The following is a 14285-nucleotide window of genomic DNA, read 5'->3' as shown; positions in this document are numbered from 1 at the left end:
GAAAAACGCCACCTTTATAAAAAAATTTCACTGAAAAAAACAAAAGACGATAGAAACAGGTTCAGAGAAGGTAATGCGGAGGCTCGGATTGGTTAATATTGGTCAGGCGGCAGGGGAAAGGGAGGCAGCCGCCGTGGCTGCAACCAAAACACGGTTGCCTGTGAAGAGGACAAAACCGTCATTTCACAGGCCATTCCGGGTTGCCCCGCCACGAAAGCCGTCACCTTTCACCATGCACCGACTTCACACTCCGAAACAACGTCATCGTCACAGCCTCATAGCATAAAAACCCACAAGAAAAAGAAAGAGAAAAAGATAGATAGCTAGAGAGAGAGAGAGAGAGAGAGAGTAGTAGTAGTAGTGAAGGTGGTGATGGTGGCGGGGGAGAAATCACAGGCTCTAAAGGTCCAGAGAGGGGCGGGCAACCGCCGGCCTCCATGGAGCGGAGCCTCATTCTTTAATCGGAGTGTGACTGAAGCCCTAATCTTGAGGGCAACCTACGTATTTATACTGCCTCTAGGTTTTTTGTTTTCCCTTTTTACCCTTATATGTTGGACTGTATTGGAGGGTGTTTGCGTCATTTCATAACAACAGCCCAATGTCCCTCAAGGCCTCAACTTCTGAACTTCTTGCAATTTACTCCATCTACTTCCAATTTAGTTACAAGTCTCCCAATTTTCTTTAATGTGCCAATTTGCCCCATATTGTCAAGTTACTCGCATTTTCTTTCGGTTTTTCCCACTTGAACGGACAAAAAAATAATACCCCTCAAGTTTTCAGTTTAGCTACAACCCTTCCTAGTTTTCTAAAACGTTTCAATTTGCACCCTACTGTCAAGTTGATCATCTTTTGCGCCCTCGGCCACACTTGAATAGATGAAAAAAACACTCAATTTGGATGGAAAATTGATAAATCTAACTGTAAATGCCAAATTGACACGCTAAATACTTGGGCTCATAACCAAATTAAAAGTCGAGAAGCAAATCGAAATAAGATACTAAGTTCAAAGCACATTGCAAAAAGTTTCCCTTTTCTTGGGTGGAACTCAAAAATTTTGCCTTTTGGTTTGGTTTTACATGAAGCATTGAAAAGAAGTGAAAGCAAAAGTGAATGATGTAATCCAATTGTCAAAAAAATGTATGGTCTCTGCAAAAAGAATGTTACAATTTACATGATCTCCTTTCCTCTCTGATGGAGTACAGATTTATGCACTACTTCTCCAGCTGATGTAACAATGTAGGTTTCCTGCAAACCGAAACAACGGAAGAACGAATATGTTGAACTTGATGGACAAATTGCCAAGGACTGCAAATTTTATCAAATAAAGCTTTGTAATGAAACAGCTAAAGAAATGAATGCTCACAATCTCTAATGAGCTGACTCTGTGGAGAAGAAACCCGTCTTCCAATTTCCTGCGCAACCGAGCAGAGGGTGCTGCCATTTTGCCCGGGTTCCTGATGTAGCTCAGACTACTTAATCCGGTGCTGCTAGCGCAACCCTGCCCACTTAGGTATGCATTCTGGAGAATATAAGACGTGTACGGGTGAGTTATTAGAAGACGGATTTTGCATTTTACTTGGAACTGGTGCAGAAACATGGTATTAGTGAATACATAGAACTCTTTGTTCATACCACTTCAAATTTTGTAAAAGTACTTCGTAGAGAATCGAAAACTTGCTCTGCTTCCATTCTGTCCTCAACATCTTCACAAATAGCCAGCGGATGAAATCCAACGACTATGCGCCTATATGAAAATACAGCCAGTTAGCGATTGGAAGATTAGTTACCACTTGATGATGCCATATCTGAGATACCACAGCAATTCCAGTTCATGTAAGCATCAGAATGGAAAACTAAAGTTTCAGAGTTGCACTGCCAATACTGCAGTAACTTCTAAACAGAAACAATATGACCCATGAACATTCCAATTTCTTCAAGCTTCGTTGTGTTTCTGAAATATCACTAGCACTTAAGAACAGAAAGTGAAGAACAGAAGAAGTTAATCACAAACTGCAGGGCCATACAATAATTAATTTTACCAGTTACTACCGGTTGTCTCCAGTGTCCTTCTCAGCCAATGTAACTGATTGTTTCCAACTTCGCTTGATCCCACGGTCAAATTCTTCACGTTAAAAAATTCAAAATCAAAGGACCTAATGAGTTATTAGACAGACAAAAACATAGAAAGCTAAAGTGAAACATGATTGGATAGATTAAACCGAAAAACAAATTAGAACATACCTGTAATAATCCAGTATCCACCACAATGACATCCAAGGTCTTCTCGTAAGGTAACTTAATCATCTTTTGGAAGTAACCTCTGCCTTTTCCTTCTGAAACTCGGGTGGTGTACCTGCAAGTGCAAAATAACCAGAAAAATCAAAACAACGGTGCAAACAGCACAGCTGAATCTGAGATGAAAAAAAATTACAGCATTATGTAAAATATTGCATTGAGGACGGCGTACCAGGGAACCTTCAGTGATGAGAAATGCAGGGTACCCTGTAAAGTGAATATATCCAGCATTGTTACCAACAGTTGAAGCCTTAGAAAGGAACATGTTCTTAGCCTTTATCAATTTCTCCACGATGTCAATCTATCAACTTTATCCATTCGTGTAAAGTACAAAGATATACTTTACAATTAGACCTGTTATATCATGATTCCTACGATATCTTTCTTTCACGCTACCAGTTTCACACTTCAATAATTCCGAAAAAGGCTTTGCAGCACAAAAGTACATGAAGAGAAGAACAACCTTACATTCTGCATGAGCGGATCATCTTCCCCAAGATTGCTAACGTCCACCACAAACTCTGCATTGTACTTCTTTGCCACCTTCTCCATCTTCACCAACAGGAAGAACCACAATTAAACCACGTAAATACTGTCAGTCCCCTATTCTTTTCACTTAAAGAAACACAAAACCAAAGGTTAATACTAAGAATCAAACCCGACAACACATTTCTACCGAAAGCCTTAAATTCTTGGACCCCATTGGCACATAGCAAATGAAAAATTAGAACCGGTAAGCCACTGCCTACACACGAACAAGTAGATGTGCTTCTCGCATTTAACAGACGGCATTCGACCAAAGGCAAAGGTGAAAACAAGATTCCTCAGCAAACAAGAACATAGTATTTACTGTACAACAACAACAAAGCTTTTTCCCACTAAATGGGGTCGGCTATATGAATCTTAGAACGGCATTGCGCTCGGTTCTCTATCAGATCTTCCATTGGGTCCGGGGTCTTTTCTTAGAGTCTCTTCCAAAAAAATAACGACATAGGATTTACTCCCACCGAAACAAATAACATTCTGCTACTTTTGGTTGCTCAACAAACACAGTTTTGAATTTCACATGCATCAAAACTTGAAGCCAATGAATATCCTCATATTTTCTAACAATTAGAAAAAGATCTTTGCTTTATAATACTATAACCCATATAACTTGTGCTCCACAAGAATGAAATCGAATACATAGATACAACTTTCTACAAATTTTTAATGAAAATAACACTTTTTCCACTAAAAGGGACGTCAATAAAACACGCTTGACTGCCCCTTCATCGAAAAAGTCACACTTTTTATTTGCGATTTGTAAAAGTTGTATTTATGCGTGTTTCCCAATAAGGAGCATTGAAATTCCAATAAGCAAAGTAAGAAAGTGACCTGTTTGAGAAGATGGGTCTGTCGGGTTGGAGGCCGGAATCCTCCCCCGACGCTGATGAAGTAAAGATCCAGCGGCCTCGTCTCACTTCTGCCATGGAGGACAGAGCGCCGAGGCTGACCCAGCTGAAAAGCAAGGTAGAGACAAAAGCACAGACTCACCTGCGTTACCACTGTAGGAACCCAACTGGGTTTTTTCCCCATTGGTTAAAGAGAGAGAGGAGAGAGAGATGCCCAACATCTCACTGATAGCTTTACTTGCAGATCTGAATGGCACGGTGGTCCGGAGCGTAGGATTCTCGTACTCCGCGTGTCATTGGTGAGGTACAATATCGTTTGACGAGGGTGCCTACTGCAGCGCACATGTTACTGTCTAAGTTTGTCGATTGGTAGTCCGTTACTGAGCACGGACTGTATGAGAAATTTTTTATTATGACGGAACGTATTTTTAAGAAAATAATAGGAAATTTTATTTTTTAAGTTATTAACTTTTTAACATACTGTTTGGGCTCAAAATAATAGTTTGGGCCGAGGGTAGGATCATCCTCGGCCCGGGAGGCCGTGCGGCGAAAGAGCCATGGATCGTTCAGCTCATGGGCTTCCAAGCCTAGGTCGGTTAAATCAGAACGCAAGTCGAGTCTTAATACATCAGGGAGTCTCGACGGGATCAGTAATCCAGAAAGCGAATCCGGCTCAGTTAAAGACTAAATTCGTAGTCCTAGTGAAGATAGGACTGGTCGAGGTGATGTGGATCCGGAGAGGGAAACCTAGTCCGAGTAGGATTTTAACTCGGACTCAAGGTCCAGTGCTATAAATAGGGGAAGCTGTGCATCAAGGAGTACCCCTGCAAATCAACACAAAATTGCCCTGCGCAAATTCTCACAACTTGTGATTTTTCTTTTTCCTTTTCGCTGACACATCTTCCGTTGGCATCAACAGCATTGTGGAAGCAACCGGTGATATCTTAAGTCGGCATAGATAGCTCTGTCACCGTAGAATCAATCGGTCTCGCAGTATCTTCCGTTGGCATCAACAGCACTGCGGCGAGAACGGTTGATTACCTATCCAAGTCTCGGTCGAGAAGGGTTTATGAACCCTTATTGGTCGAGGTCATCTCATCAGCCTTCTTGGCAAAGTGAGGTGTTACACGTTATTACGTTCGGCACATTGAAAGCTGAATTTGATATTGAACTTCGTAAGAATAGTAACCTTGTCTTCAGGTTCGAGAGCCCAAGAGGCCGAGACGTGTTCCTTTCTCAGCCGCAATTGCAAGACGCAGAAGTTAGCCGCGCACCCAAAGCAACATCAACAAATTTACTCCTCGGCCGACGAGTTGGCACGCCCCGCAATCACCGAAGGACGTAGTTAGCTTATAGATTACTCGGCCTGCGCGCCACGTAGGCTTTGTAGTTTCTAGGGTCAACACATACATATTTTATCATTTATATAAAAACACGTAATGTATCATCTCGTGTGCCTATCACACTAAAAAAAACTCTCGGTTCCGTATTAATCATTATCATTCATCGGCCTCAAGCATTCCAATTAGGACCTGGATTGTCTGCCCTCCCATTTCGGTGCCCTCCCCGTGCCCTCCTATTTTATGTGGTCACGGTTAAAGCCACGTCAACATTTTATATTGTTTTTTTATAAAAATAATAAAACAAAAAGAAATAATAATATAAAATGTTGACGTGGCTTAACCGTGACCACACAAACAGGAGGGCACGAGGAGGGCACTAAAATGGGAGGGCAGAAAATCCAAGTCCTTCCGATTAACGTTTGGATCATGCTTCGGTGGGCCCATTAAGTGGCCATCAAATTATACAACGTCATGCATCTATGCTTTCCTGACCAAATGTTCTCCATTTTTAATATCCGAATTTTAGTTATGATTGTTAGAGCAATGTGCTCTTTTTTCAAATTTCACTCTAATTTTTATTAGGCTAGAACAGCACTCGAGTAACGAATTTACTTTTGTTGTTGTTGAGAAGTTGATCAAAAATACTTTGGTGTAATTTGAAACGCAACACAGGAAAGGTCGCTTCTTCTATGATATTTGTTTGAGATGCAGTCGCAACAAAGTTTCCAGATGTAGGCAAATTCTTAAGACCCAACTGTATAAATCATCGTAGTAGGTCACAAAAGATATTGGAAAAGGACAAATTAAACTTCGGATCTAAACACGGAGACACATGCTTTTATTCACTTGAGCTACAACCCGCTTGCGGTGATGTTTAATACACAAGTTAGTTGGAGAAGATGGAAAATTGTTGATATCACATGTTCACACAGACGTAAAAGAAGATATTTATGGAATAACTAATAAAACAGATAACCATTCCACTTGTGCTGTTACATTAACTTTCTGGTAACCCGATGTTTCTGAAACTCCCCTGTTCCAAAAATACAAATGGGCTTCAAATGTTGTGTACTATTAATCTCACCACCATTTTTCTTGTCTTTAAACCAAAAGTAAAGGTGTCAAAAGGTGAAAACTTGGATCAAGATCTGCTAAATCAAGTTACACTATACAGATATAAGTTCTAACATCTCCAACCAGTGGAAATCCATCTCTTCACGCACCGGTTCTTCAATCTCGTTATCTTCATCCGTGAAGCTCCACCAGTGTCAGGCTTGCTTCCGATGGCACCCGGCTTCTACACGGATCCTGTAAACAGCATTTGCCAGGTCCGGTAGATGACACTCGGAGCATGCCACATAAAACCTGAGCATCAAAATTAGAAATAGTTGCTAAAGCAATCCTGCGCCACCATCAGTGGCCAATTCAATGTTACAATCACCAGTATATACAAACAAAGACAATATAAGTATGCTGCGGCAGCATGGTTACAAGATGATATAACTACTGAAGAGCAGAGGTACACGGGCTTCTATGATTGCAAAAACAAGTTCGATGTTTGCACCGCCGGGATGTTTGAATTTAATAATCAGGCCAAGCATAACTTCTCCCAAACGACAGTGATTCAGCCAGATAACCTTAAGTTTCGTATCTTCAGATTCAGTTGCTGATCCACCTTCTTTTCCTAGCTGGCCGTTCTGGTTTGATCTCCGACTCCACAGGAGTCTGAGTCTGAGTTTGAGTCTCGCTATTGGTGCAAGGCAGCACATCACTCTCCACCTTTTTTATTGCCACTGGTTCTTTTTCACTTGGCATTGGAAGCTTGAAACGCTCACTTCTTTTCTTCAACTTCTCGACTGTGTCCAGGTGTCGCTCTTCCAATGGTTTTGTGTCTGCGTCCTTGATATCCTGATCACCGGCATCTTTCTCCTCAGCCATTGAGTGTTGATTATCAACAGCCTCAACTGGCTTGGAAGATTCCTCTGGAACTTTACTGTTATCTGAGGATCCTCTGTTGTTGATCCTATCAAGCTCTTTGAGCTTCAATGATGATTTATTGTTGATACTGAAATCCCTCTCCTTATGGCTTGTCCAGCGTTCCAATTTGGAGCGCCCCTTTTTTGAATCCTGTTGTTCATCATCAGACGAAGCATCTTCTTTATGCCTTTTGGAAGAGTGACGCTGCGGTGGGATTTCCTCACCGGTTGCTTGCACACGGGTGCCTTTCAAGCCCTAGAGGGGCAAAAGAGAGGAAACATTCTACATTAATCAACTAGGGTCATGTACAAAGGACAAAAACTGATGATGAATAACAAGAATTCTGCATGAAAATTCCATTATTAGGAGGTAACTTGTCAACTAGAAATATAAATGGTGCTCTACTTGTTAGTGCTTTATCCAACTGCAGTATGCCACATGATGCGGATAAGCCAAACCCTGCCGTACGACTACAACCCTACACTGGTTGAAGCACAAACCTCATTTGAACAGGGAAAGTTAGCATAGAAACTCAAATGCAGCTAAAACATTACTACTGGTCTCAGCAAAGTGTACCAAATCATTAAATATGCGGTCATTGCTGACCATCCAAATACCCATTATTCGAGTGAAATTTCAACCCGCAGAAGCAGCCACTAAGTAGGAGAAGATATGAATACAATCTTCTGATTTTAGCTCTTGTAAGTAAAAGAGGAAATGGAAAGCTGAACCCACAATCCAGATGTGAAACATGAAAGAGAACAAGACCAAACCAGTGAAAGTCAAGTTTGCAAATGCTCAGAATATAAAATGTATTTAATATTGAAATTTAATTGGTATAACAAAGAAAAAGAATTGGGATTTGACAAGAACTCCAAAATAAAGCTTGCATTGCACCCTATATACATTATTTTTCAAGGGAAAAAAAAACAATACAAGAATTAAGAGGGAAAAACAAAACAAGAGAACTGATGTCAAGAACATACCATCTCCTTATTCTGACCACTTTGATCTTCTTGACGTCTCTTGGAAGTGGTGCTGTTATTAGCAATCTCAGATTCTTTAGTCTTCCTTGAACTTTCTTTATGTTTTCTGTCATGGACCTTTTGGTTGTCAGCACGCTCATTACGAGTACTTGATCTCTCCTTTCCAGATCTTTTCTCGTCATTAGTTATTTGATTTCCACGTCCATGAACATCGTCACGTCCCCTATGATGTGAGCTTTCTTCCTCAACCCTATCTCTCCTTTTAGATGGTTCACTGTGCCGCACAGTCTCTTTATATTGGTGCTCCTTATCAGAGCCTTTGTTCTCCTCCTTTGCCCTAGTATGGCCAACCCATGCTTTGTCTTCTGCACCACGCCCACCCCTTATAGCAACTCGTCCTTCATCTCTTTCACGCTTGGGTATATTTTCCTCATGGGATTGTTTGACCCTAGGCCACTCCTCCCTCTCTCTTTGCCTGTCACCTCTCTCCCTTTGCGACCAGCTGTCATCTTTGTGCCTAACAGAGTGCAGATCATCAGGATTTTCTCTAACTCTCTGCTGCTCGTCTCTCTTACGCGGATCCAGAATTTCATCCCTTTCACGCTTTCGGCGAGTGGTATTATCTCTGTGGCCATGCAAAAAATCCTCTTTATCTATATGGTCTCTCTTTATATATTCCTCATCTTTCCTTCTCTTGCCATGGTAATCTTCCACGTGTTCATACCTGCCCTTCAAACTACCCTCTCTTTCCCTGGGTCGTGAACCAACATCCTTATCATGATAAGCCCTATAGCTGCCATTGTCCAATTGTTTTCTTGACTGCAGATGTTCGTCTTTGTCACTCCTGTCACTTTCTCGACCCTTACTCCTGTGCCTGGATCCCATTTCATCACCACGTTCTCTCTTCCTTGTTTCTTCAGGTCTGATCCTTCTGCTATAAGGATCATCTTCTCTCCGTTGCCATGCTCCATCAAGATTCTCCCTCTCCTTTCGCCTATGAAGGCCATCATTTTTCAATTGCAACTGATGTGCAGAGCTAGGATCCCAGTCCCTATAAGGATAAGAGCCTTCCCTCCCTTTTACTACCACGTGACTTCTATCTGGTTCCTGTCTACCATCACGGTTTTTCCTCTGGAACCCCTGTTCATTCTCATCAAGATGCCTCTTGATGCCCCCCATATGCATTGAACGTCCTTGAATGACTTCCTCTTCGACCCCATCCCTCCACTTGTGATAATCCCTGCTGCTTCCTGATCTTGCTTTGCTGTTGTCACTACTTCTTGCAGCCTTCGAGTCCTCTCCATCATCAAGCTCTTCGTCAGCAGAATGTTCGACTCTTGAAACTAATTTTTTATGCTTCGGAGCCCCATCTTGCAGGGCATCATTTTCAGCAACAGTAGCTGTTTCCTCCTTTCCCATTTCAGAGCTTCCATCAGCCAGCACAGGCTCATCTTGGTCACTATCTCTATACTCAGCACTTGACTCACGTGCAGCCCTATTTGTGACAGGTGATGATGTCCCTGGACTACGTTTACCATCCACGCTTTCAATTGATTCTTCCTTCTGATTTTCAACGTATTTCTTGTCTCTTGTATTTCGACATGGAGCCACATGAGGAGATCCATCACGTGCTCTTAGTTGTGTTTTCCTGTATTCATAAGGAGAGAGTTAAAAAGGCATTCATGAAGTTTGGACTCCAAAGCTGTAAAAAAAATCAATTTTGTATGGCTCAACACCATAAAAGCTTATAATACGAAGTGACGCGTGACATTGTTATCTGGTTCCCAGATTTGACTACAAACGGAGAGAACATCCTATTGATTTTAAACAGTTTTTATTTTTGAAACCACAATAAAAAGGGGATTGGTGCTCTTATAGTTGGCGGCATAATTGGTATTATCCGGCCCAGAATATCATATCAGTATGTTGCAAGGTCATTTTTATTTTAAAAAATAATCCTATTTTAGAAGTCTATACGGGTGATAATTTTCAACACGACAAACAAAAAGTTGTCTCATTACCTTTCCTGATAAGTAGGAGTCTCACCCCCAGAACCAGTATATGGGACTGGCACATCAGGAGGGAAGGGCAGGTTTCCTTTTTCTTCTGGTATGTTATCGTGGAAAGGCATTTTTCTTCCTACCAACTCCCTCTTTCGATCGTTAGAAGCCTGGGGCAAACCATCAAAGCACTCACTCTCAACCTGTGCAAGGTGTCCTTCACCTCTACCAAAACCCTCTCTTGGGTGATCATTTTCAGCTCCGTCTGGGATACCATTTCCTGCAGAGGAATCATCATCTAAAGAGTCCTGCAAGACAATCTGTTTGCAGAATAGCAAGAAGTTAACTTATATTGCACATCCAAAAATACAATAAAAACTTCCAACAATAGGATCAGCAAAGTAAATGATGGCTTCGAATAGTACCTCAATGATTGCATCTGAATCACGAACCCGAGGTGGTCGGGTATCAATCGAGGGGAGACGCTCACCAAAACCACCTTCCACCTGTATTGCTCTTCCAGTTGGCTGGCAAGAAGTTGATTTGATCACTAACTTTTTTTTATTTGACTTTATTTAGCTAATGAGTTTGGAAACTAGGATATCCCTTTATCAGGTCAACAAGGGCTAGCAGTATTATGGAGATTGTACAAGATGCACAGATCAAGAGGATGAACAACACGAAATAAAAGGCAAGACATCATTTTATAGTAGAATAAAATAAAATAAAAGACCTCATGAAACCAGCTATACGTACAATAGGAGGACGCAGACGAGCAGTTCCTTTTACTAAATCACTTTGGACATCTGACTTCCCAGGGTTTGCATTTTCAGGAGGCAGTTCGTGAATACCAGTTGCAGCTGCAAGCTCTGGGGGCAGATCTGGATCATACTCCTGTGATGACGACAGTAACAGACAAACTTTACTCTTTTAAATTTTTACCAATATAAGGTTGCTAAGAATAAATATTTAAAAACTGAAAAATCCAATGGGTTTTCTAGAGGTACATAATCACTTCATTACCTGTTCTGTTCGTCCACTTTCGTAAACACGAATTTTGCTTTGCATGGTGGACTCCAAGCGGAGCAGTTCCTGCAAATTTAAAATATAGGGGCACTTATAGCCTTCCCTCTCATACAATAGACAAAATGCTTTAGGGTTTATTGTTACCAGCTGTTTGCAATAATCTTTCCAGCTATCTTCATTTAAGCCAAAGTTGAAAAAGTCCGATGTATCAACACCAGGATATTTCCAAGGTTTTTCCTCAAAACCATCAATGTCGACATCAAATATGGTCCTGCAACACATAAGCAGTTCCAGAAAACAATAGTGAAAAAAACCAACTTACCAAATGGTTACACTAACACATGACACTCAAAATAATAGAACGCAGACAGGAGGCATAGAGCATACACAGAAACTGCATCGCCCATTGCACTCTAGTAACACATAAATAATGAAGAAATCAAAGAGGTCCAAAACAAAAAAAATTGTATTCACTTCAGCATGCTTTTAACATATCTAACCCTAAATGTTTCCAACCCAAAACAAAAGGAGAACAAAACACGACAGTATGGCACTATCATAGAACTAAAAAAATGAAGCCAAGTATATTGATAACTAAAATAACGAAGATTACTTGTGTGAAGGAAGTGTGAACTCCAGTCCACCACCAAAACCACGACCTCCCGTATTGTTGCCCCAGCCGGGCGTACCAAAGCCTGAATGAAAGTTCTTCTGCAGAGGAGTGCCATCTCTCATTCCTGTTGGTCTCCAGTCACCTCTACCTCGGCCAGGTACAGGACCCATGTTTAAAAGTGGACGAACTTGACCTGGGACTCCTCCAGGGCCAGAAGTAGTTGGCCCAGGCATTGGCACAGCGCCAGGTCTTACATACTGCATAACAAGAAACCATATTTAGGTAAGAAATAGAGCATTACCGTTAACAAACTACTAACATGAAAACTGTTCCTTATGTTGCAGATGAGATACAAAATCACAAAATGAGATATGGTCGTCTATAAGAAAAGAGGAGTCAAGTGCTATCACAAAACCTACATTATAGGAATGAGTAGCAATCATGCTTCTCCAAGTTAACGATTGGAAAATTCGCTACTCTAGAATAAAAGAAGCACGGAAATTCTTCTTCAATGGGTAATACATTCAAATAACAACTCTAGAAAGATCTTATTCACTATACGTGGTGGGAACAACATGCACAGCGTACAAGACTGCTAGCAACCAGAGTTTCAAGCAATAGGTGCTTTTGTATATGGGAAGGTTTCACTATGAACTCGTTAATAGAATATGTATATAACGTGCAAAATAGCTTAATAACTGCACCGTTTACTACAGCAAGATTGAAGAGGGCAGACATTAGAGAGCAATGAGGACATAACACGTCTAACGTTCTTGGGGTATAAACAAATCTCATAAATTGCAAAAACTTTGAAGTAAATTTTCATAAGAAAATTCAGAAATCCGTTAATGATATGTCTCCATAGTTAACTATCATTGTAACTCCTCAATCGCTAAGCTTTGTAATTATTGTGCCACAGGCCACGCTGTAGTTAATGTGCCTCAGCTAGGCAACGCTACAGAATCCACCACGTGGAACCTAAATTCTACGTATCAGCATTAAAGTGGCCGCATGTGATAATCAAAGATTGATGATGGTGAAGAAATCTGGGGACTGGAGTTGCAAAGGTTTGTTAGACAAAAAGCATTGATCAAGGAGTTGCCTATTGGAGCAATATTTCTCGAAAAGAGTAAATGTAAATAGCATGTTTAGTCGTCAATAATTTTTCTAAGAAAAATTAAAATTTATAAAGGAGGGTATCACTTCAGTTGTCCCCCACAGCTAAGCCTATTTAGAAGTTAATACCCAGCTCATTAATCAAGACGGTAAAACTCAGCTAATTAAAACTCAAATCTTTTGATAAAGACTATCCGAGAAAATGAACAGATTTGATTCTGTCTTGAATAGTTACACTAAACTGCAGTGACTTCCTCAAGTTTTCAAGTATCGTCCATCAAGGTAAATACCAGAATTCTGAAAACACATTCAAATTATAAATTTTCACTTCAATGGATTATCAACAATATATTCACATTGTACAAATCGTTACAAAGCATAAGTTACAATTCTAATCTCTCATCATAGAATGGGGACTTTACAAAGACCCCAAATACATAAAGTTCACAACTTTAATCAACATATTATCAAAACTAAACTAACCTTAAACTGAGAATGAAATGGATGATACCCATGACTGCTATACCCAACTTTTGGGGGCACAACCACGCTGCCGGCACCTGTCTTCCCGGCTTCACCCATCTCCTTCCTCTCGCCTTCCACTGTCAGCGCGCTCTCTTCGCCCCACTCTTGGTCGTCCATTGGCTGGTTCGGCTCACCATCAGCCACAATAACGAGCCCGTCATCGTCATCTTCATCTTCGCCGCCCATTCCACCTCTCTCCATAGCCATAGGCCCGTGGTTGTTATCATTCAACACTATCTGCAAATCGTCGTCGCTATCGTCGCTGTCCCAATCATCTTCGCCTCTCTCACCATCTCTTCTTGAACCTTCTGGGTTTCCGATATTCACCGCAGCACCACTGACCGGAAAGGTATCTGATAGCCCGGGAATCACCGGGTCCAAACCCATAGCATCAGCTCCATTGTTAGCCTCCTCGATGTCGAAATTCACATCCTTGTCCATCAAATCCAAATCTTTTCCACCAATATTCAAATCCACGGAATTGATTTTCGGCAATTCGACATCTCTAGCCTCCAAAACCCTAGACCCGCCAGCTGGAGCGCCATCTCTAGCCGAATTGGTGGGAACAGAGGCGGCGGGAGCTAGGGTTTGGGAATTGGACGGGTGAGAAACAGCGGGATTAGAGCGAGGAGTTGCGAAAAGGATCTCGTCCTCTTCGTCGGGGACGTTGACATCGATCGGACGGTGGAAAGATTGGGGTGCGGCGGAGGACTGGTGGGGCTGCGGCGCAGATGATGATGATGATGGTTGGGACGATTCAAGGGGTCGAAGAACGTCTGTGTAGAGATCTCCGAATTCGTCGTCGTCTTCCATCGGAGAGGAGGGAGCTTTAGAGAGAAAGTGTGTTTTAGACGAAGAACGAGAGGGAGGAGAGGGTTTTGAGGTCTGCAAAGAGCCAAAGGACTGAAGCAATGGCCAATGTGTTCAAACTCATAGCATTGCTTTTTATGTGTTTTCCCATTTATGTTTTTTTCCAATTTGTTTTGGATTCCAAAAATTCTAATTCTCAA

General features: G+C 41.5%; 2 protein-coding genes across 2 annotated transcripts; both read right to left on the bottom strand.

Moving 5' to 3' along the window:
- Nucleotides 1-1013: 1013 nt before the first annotated feature.
- LOC126601761 (uncharacterized) lies at nucleotides 1014-4063 on the bottom strand. Its single transcript, XM_050268521.1, has 8 exons — nucleotides 3673-4063; nucleotides 2764-2847; nucleotides 2468-2502; nucleotides 2242-2353; nucleotides 2040-2122; nucleotides 1633-1744; nucleotides 1364-1519; nucleotides 1014-1245 (listed from the first exon to the last, which is right to left on the bottom strand). Exons 1-8 carry the CDS (start codon nucleotides 3871-3873, stop codon nucleotides 1168-1170), a joined length of 861 nt encoding a protein of 286 aa, XP_050124478.1. The 5' UTR covers nucleotides 3874-4063; the 3' UTR covers nucleotides 1014-1167.
- A 1904-nt stretch (nucleotides 4064-5967) lies between these two features.
- LOC126603347 (FIP1[V]-like protein) lies at nucleotides 5968-14219 on the bottom strand. The gene is made up of 9 exons (XM_050270159.1): nucleotides 13234-14219; nucleotides 11635-11891; nucleotides 11166-11292; nucleotides 11019-11087; nucleotides 10752-10889; nucleotides 10421-10522; nucleotides 10017-10315; nucleotides 7996-9643; nucleotides 5968-7264 (listed from the first exon to the last, which is right to left on the bottom strand). The coding sequence occupies exons 1-9, from the start codon at nucleotides 14086-14088 to the stop codon at nucleotides 6692-6694; spliced, it is 4068 nt and encodes a 1355-aa protein (XP_050126116.1). The 5' UTR covers nucleotides 14089-14219; the 3' UTR covers nucleotides 5968-6691.
- Between the last annotated feature and the right edge of the window lie 66 nt (nucleotides 14220-14285).

The sequence above is a fragment of the Malus sylvestris genome, chromosome 15 (assembly GCF_916048215.2).
Source record: "Malus sylvestris chromosome 15, drMalSylv7.2, whole genome shotgun sequence".
NCBI lineage: Eukaryota > Viridiplantae > Streptophyta > Magnoliopsida > Rosales > Rosaceae > Malus > Malus sylvestris.
This window is presented reverse-complemented; position numbering and strand designations above follow the sequence as displayed.

Coding starts and splice junctions, on each gene's coding strand:
- LOC126601761 (XM_050268521.1), bottom strand. CDS start 3,873: ATGGGGAAAAAACCCAGTTGGGTTCCTACAGTGGTAACGCAGGTGAGT. Junction 2,848..3,672: donor AGACCCATCTTCTCAAACAG/GTCACTTTCTTA, acceptor CTGTTGGTGAAG/ATGGAGAAGGTGGCAAAGAA. Junction 1,246..1,363: donor GAGTCAGCTCATTAGAGATT/GTGAGCATTCAT, acceptor TTCGGTTTGCAG/GAAACCTACATTGTTACATC.
- LOC126603347 (XM_050270159.1), bottom strand. CDS start 14,088: ATGGAAGACGACGACGAATTCGGAGATCTCTACACAGACGTTCTTCGA. Junction 10,890..11,018: donor AAAGTGGACGAACAGAACAG/GTAATGAAGTGA, acceptor TCGTCATCACAG/GAGTATGATCCAGATCTGCC. Junction 7,265..7,995: donor GTGGTCAGAATAAGGAGATG/GTATGTTCTTGA, acceptor TTGCCCCTCTAG/GGCTTGAAAGGCACCCGTGT.